At 45.6% G+C, this 6,294-nt stretch overlaps 1 protein-coding gene across 1 annotated transcript in view; it reads left to right on the top strand.

Annotated features, from left to right (window-relative positions):
• Window positions 1-3,034, top strand: part of cmip (c-Maf inducing protein) — a 30,316-nt gene extending 27,282 nt beyond the window's left edge. The window contains exons 19-22 of the mRNA XM_056599093.1: window positions 433-579; window positions 1,211-1,316; window positions 1,746-1,816; window positions 2,145-3,034. Of these exons, the coding sequence (XP_056455068.1) occupies window positions 433-579; window positions 1,211-1,316; window positions 1,746-1,816; window positions 2,145-2,198 (378 nt within the window). The 3' untranslated portion in view covers window positions 2,199-3,034. The remainder of the gene's footprint in view (window positions 1-432; window positions 580-1,210; window positions 1,317-1,745; window positions 1,817-2,144) is intronic.
• The last annotated feature ends 3,260 nt before the right edge of the window (window positions 3,035-6,294 follow it).

Genomic DNA, 6,294 nt, shown 5'->3' with positions numbered 1-6,294 from the left:
ACGAAACATGGGAAAGCAGGGTTTAGTTACTATGCAACAAATAACTGGAATAAACTCCCTGAGGATTTAAGACTTGCCTCTGAGCACCTCTGAGCAACTTTAAAACAAGTCTTTTATGTTTGCTTTAGCTTTCTGCTAAATCTTAAATACATTGCACTTTGCCTTTATTTTTATATTTTATTGCTAAAATGCCTTTTTTGGCTTTCTATTTTACCCATTTCTTTGCATGTTTTCTTTTACTTATCTATTATTTTATTTTATTGTATGACAATGTTTATATGTGAAGCACTTTGAGTCTGCCTTTTGTATGAAAAGGGCTCTATAAATAAAGTTGCCTTGCCTTGCCTATACTTTTAAGTTTGTAACCATTTGGGGGTTTCATCCAATCACAAGCCAACGTGGTTGCTAACGCCAAGCCCCGCCTCCCCCCAGGACGCCGACCTGGCCCGCCTGCTGAGCTCCGGCTCCTTCGGCAACCTGGAGAACCTCAGCCTGGCCTTCACCAACGTCACCAGTGCCTGCGCCGAGCAACTCATCAAGCTGCCCTCGCTCAAGCAACTCAACCTGTGGTCCACCCAGGTACACACACACACGCACACGCACGCACGCACGCACGCACGCACACACACACACACACACGCACGCACGCACGCACGCACACACACACACACACGAACACACACACACACACATATGCATGCATTTCCACACACACACAGATGCCCGTACACACACACACACACTCACTCACTCACTCACTCACTCACTCACTCACTCACTCACTCACTCACTCACTCACTCACTCACTCACTCACTCACTCACTCACTCACTCACTCACTCACTCACTCACTCACTCACTCACACACATATGCATGCATGTGTGTGTGCACACACACACACACACACACACACACACACACACATATGCATGAATGTGCATGTCCACACACACACAGACGCCCACACACGCACACACAATGTAAGCAAACACAGATAGATAGTACACAAAGCGTGCTCTGTAACACTGCTCAAACACTAAACTAACCATTGCTAATGATCATATATGTAACGGTTCACTCAAACACTGACCAAACCATCGCTAATGATAATAGATGTACCGGTTAGCTCAAACAGTGAAATAACCGTGGCTAATTCTAATAGGTGTAAAAGTGCTATGCTAACACCTCCCACCCCACCCTCCGTGTTCAGTTTGGAGACTCAGGGCTGCGGCTGCTGTCAGAACACCTGGCCTGCCTCCAGGTGCTGAACCTGTGTGAAACACCTGTCACCGACGCCGGCCTCCTGGCTCTCAGCTGTAAGTGCCACACCCGCGCACATGTGCAAACACATACACACACTGAAAACAAACACATACACACACTGAAAAAAAACACATACACACACTCACACACATGGCCGCACAGGAACAGAGATGTCACGTAGCCCCACGACCATGGTTAGTCATGTATTCAGACGGATCTCAGAAGGATCTTGTCGCTTTATGATTGGGGATTAGTTAAGCCTACTCAGAGGTATGCATTCATTTGAAAGAAGAGTAGCATCAGTCAAGTGACCAAGAAAGGGATCGCCCCAGAAAGGGACGTTCAATAACCACGAACACCGCAATCAACACCGTGCTGTCATGCACTGTACTATACCTACACGAAACAATCACCAAAACAGGAAGTCAACGGGGAACTGAATGAATGCTTACTCGAATTGGACTGCATTTTTGCCATTGCAGCCATGAAGAGCCTCTGCAGCCTGAACATGAACAGCACCAAGCTGACCGTGGACACGTACGAGGACCTCAAGGTGAGGCCGGGGAACACACAGCAAAAGCAGCTCGTACGAGAAGCAGCACAGGATGAGTGAACATCTCTGAGGGCTCGGAGGAGGGAGGCCTTAGATGGCCCCCGTACATTCATTGTTATTATGTACAATCGATAGTGACACAATCCTTTGACAGAATTGACTGTCTGTTTTCAAGCGAGGTTTGAAAACAGGTTTCACGCAACGTTTGATTTCAGGATTTGACCTACTATATGAGTGTATCCTGTGTGTCTCATGTTGGAAAGCCCTACAAGATACACATCCCAATAAGGACAACTAACCAATCCTATTTTTCCTTCACCTCGGTTAGGCCAAACTGCCAAATCTGAAGGAAGTGGACGTCCGCTACACCGAGGCTTGGTGATCCACTATGCTCTCACCAGTTCTAAACACACTCACACACAGTCACACACACACACGCACACGCCCACACACACACACACGCACACACATCCGTGGATAAACCAATCAAGCTGTGTGGTGTCCTCCTGCCTCTTCGCCATCACTTCATCATTATCATCATCGGCGTCGTCGTCGTCATCATCATCATGGCCGTCGCCAGGCCACCGACACTTTGACGTCACCCTCATATCATCCCTCCAGACAGCGCGTCGGTCGGAAGGGAGCTTCCGCCGCCTGCAAGGTCGACCCACAGTCGACTCCTCGCCAGGGGTAGCGGCAATGTTGTGTTCTTTTTTTTTTTTACACAAACAAACCAATCCCCCTGAACATCGGTGGAGCTTGCGCCGTCCACATCATAATCAGGGGACAAGGACGACCCGTCCCGGTAAGGAGTCCTACATGGGCGCCTGAGCTCATCCCTCCCCCTTCCCCCCCCCCTCTCCCCTTAGCCCTGCCAACACGCCACATCACAGTCACTCACTCCTCTGAGGAAAATGAGGAAACGCTGAAAAGGCCATGTGTCCTCGTTCATATCCCCACCTGGTTACTATTATTCTATGATTATTGTTCCGTTTAAAGGTCCTCCACACCCTTGTGGGATGACAGCCAGATTAAGCAATTCACATTCCAGTATCTTTTTTGATATGGTCTCCTATCTGTTCCAGATGTAGCTCTCTCTCGCTCTCTCTCTCTCTCTCTCTCTCTCTCGCTCTCTCTCTCTCTCTCTCTCTCTCTCTCTCTCTCGCTCTCTCGCTCTCTTGCTCTCTCTCTCTCTCTCTCTCTCTCTCTCTCTCTCTCTCTCTCTCTCTCTCTCTCTCTCTCTCTCTCTCTCTCTGTGTGGACAACCTCTGGCCCATTGAGGTTTCTTGTAAGCGATTCTGAATAAGCCCCCCCCCCCCCCCCCCGTTCCCTCCCAGTTGTTGAGAACTTCGACGAACGGAACGGAACAGCTACAGGACGGACGCCTATTCCTCTTCCAGCTCCCGCTGAGAACACTGAAAACAAAACTCAGACAATTTGTATCAACACGAATGAGCCTATTTTTCCAAGCATCTGTGGTTTCATATATGGTGTGTTTCAAATATCTATATGATACTCTGGACCTTCCCAGCTTTATCAGACGAAGAAGCAGGATTTTAGGTCGCTTGGCTTTTGGTTGGGAAAAAAAAGAGACAAACAAGATGACAACCACGACTGAATAGATTGTTTCGTTCCTTTTAACTTTAGTAACCCGTTCTCAGTGTAAATATGAATAATGAACTCCCGTGCTAATGGTTATGTAGCAGTGGCCGGGTGGTCTGGGACCACCCTCTATTTATGAGTTCCCTTTCTAGAATGTCCTTTTCCAATGTTGTCAATCGTCCCCTAACAGTTCCAGTAACTCAGACCAGGCCCTGTTGTCCTTCTGGGGGGGGGTATATTACGGGGAGGATGGCCAACATAAAAAAACCCGTTCTGTACAGTCAACGGTATTGATTATTGTTCAGAGGCCACTTCCCCAGCTCATCCTTTGTACATTCTTATGTTTGCTGCCAATTTTTGGGCTTCTTTATAAAATGGGGGGGGGGGGTCTGTTGTGTAAAGGATTTGGCCTTAGGAAAGACATTTGCCAAGAAACAAAAAAACAAAACTGCATTGGAGTCTCTTTCTCTTTCGAGGACTAACACGAGTTGTAAGCCTTCGTCTCCGGTCTCTCTTGAGTCTGTGGATCAGCGCCGATCTGGGGGGACTGTGTTTGACAGTAGGAACTTTGGAACATTTCACTAACCCACGCGCTGGTCCCGGTACGGACATGGGGCCTTTGGAGACGGAGGGATGCACTTTCCTTTGTGAGAAGGCCGGAGAAGAAGACGTTCTCTGTGTGTTTCTAGTGGGAATCTGTACAATTGTTGTATTTATAGATATTTCCGGTGACCACAAGAAGCTGGGGCTGTTTAGTTTAGCTTGCTGGTTTCACTTTTTTTCTTTGGGGGGGGGGGAGGCTGTTTTTTTTTTTTTTACTCTCAGTATAAAAAAGAAATATTTAGGAGATGTTTTCTGAATCTTTCAGAAGTTATTGGAGATCACCTAAAGTCGAGTCATAATTCAATAGCTATAGCATTGACAATGCTGCCGATTGGTTGGGGAACCCTGTTCAACTTTTGTGACATTGTCACACCAAAATTGTACCGCCTACGTCATTGCGTCGAACGATGACGTAGGAAGGTTCATGAACATTCGCGAATATTCACGCTCATTCATTGAGCGACACAAGACGAAATAACATTGAATGGATAACACTTATTTTACAAATGACATTTATTAGCGTTGCTAACTTTATATTTGTATTGTATTTAAATGTTTAATCGCATTTAGCTAGTAAACTGAGTGTATTATTAACACAAGCTAGCTAGACTATGATACACTTTAGACACTCAGTTTACTAGCTAAATTCAATACAATACAAATATAAAGTAAAAACAAGTGTTATCTGTATTAGGTTATTTTGTCTTTGGCAACATGAGCGCCAATGTTTTTTTAAACCTGCCTTGCAACGGACAATTGCGTTGAAAGATGACGTAATGTTTCGAACGCGGATTACGTAGGCGCTAGGCGGTAACATTTTCGGCCCGGTACAATTTTGTTGTGACAGCATCAGTCCCTGCAAAACAAGTCAATTTGTACCCTTCAAAGTGTAAGTTTACTAATTTAAAAAGCTGTGCATAAATACAAACCCGGATGCTAACCTCCGTTAGGTTACGTTTGAGGACTTGCCATGTTAGAATTTGTTCCTTAAACACAAAATGAGCAAACTGGCCATGTAAGGTATTGTGGTTCAAATGCCTTATGTCAGTGGCCCCTATTTGGGAACTGCAGGGTAAGGTTAGTGAAAATGCTCACACTAACACAGGCACCACATAAAACCCAAAAATAATTGGTTCCTTTTTCCAATGTTTTTGTTTAATTTTAATTATTATTATTATTATTATTATTTTCTTATTTATCGGAATCTGTTTGCTGAAACAGAATGGTTAAGAGAAGCCAGAAGAGTTGAGATGCCGTCCACATGGGTTGTGACATCATGCTATGTTTTATATTCACTTTATTGTGACGGCCGTCTTCGACCTGGCTCTAGGACCTTGTGCTCTTTTCGTATCCTGTATAATGTACAAACAATTGTATATAATTCTCGCCTTCTTTGCTCTCTCTTTCTCTCTCTCTCTCTCTCTGCCCAGACATAGTAGGCAGCCTCCCCCTCCATACTCCTCCTAGTTCATATCCTCTCTTTTTTCTTTGTTCTTTCGCCCGCCTACCATCTCAGGCAGGCTACCGTTGCCTTTTATCTTAGGATTTGAAAGTGTGTGTCCATTACTCTGTAAGTAGTTTTTTTGTTCATTTTCACACACAAAGTGCACTGTACTCTCGTGTCATTTATAATGTTTGCGACGTGTAACATATTTGAACAAGATATGTTTTTGTTTTCAACTTGTTTTGATTTCATCACTTTAATCATGTGTTTTGTCTCCCGTATCGTTGTTTAGTTTATGGTTTATTCATGTTTATTTTTGAGGCATGTACTGTTTTGTTTTTGTGCACCCTCTTTATTTTTTTTGTATTGTTTTACAAACGGTTTGAAGCACGGAAACGGCCCGGTCCCTTCCTGATCCGTGTAAACTCATAACAACCACTGCACGCCACTCAGACCTCCACCTGCTGACACGCGGCCGGGGTACTCGTCTCTGAAGGGCACACGTTAAACCGGGGCTGGGACTCAATGCACGCAGGGCCCCACACACCCTGAGAAAAAGACACTGTAGCTGGCCCATGAAGTCCTGTTTGTTGAGCTCAGCGTTGTGATTGGACGGGGTTTGATATCCTTTCCAACCACGTTTGAAGAGAGCCCATTGGTTGAGAACGCCCGGCCTCGTTTTGCTGCTGTACCCAATCGGATTCCCACATTGCCTCCTGGGAATAGCTACTGCTAGCGCAGGCTAGGTGAATGGGGGGGACCTCGATCTGACCTATAGAGCAAAGCCAGGGTCCTTGAACAGTGAGTTTGGGTGGGAAGGATTTGATTA

Source organism: Gadus chalcogrammus, chromosome 9 (assembly GCF_026213295.1).
Source record: "Gadus chalcogrammus isolate NIFS_2021 chromosome 9, NIFS_Gcha_1.0, whole genome shotgun sequence".
NCBI lineage: Eukaryota > Metazoa > Chordata > Actinopteri > Gadiformes > Gadidae > Gadus > Gadus chalcogrammus.
The sequence above is the reverse complement of the archived record's forward strand: the minus strand, read 5'-3'. Positions and strand labels throughout refer to the sequence as shown.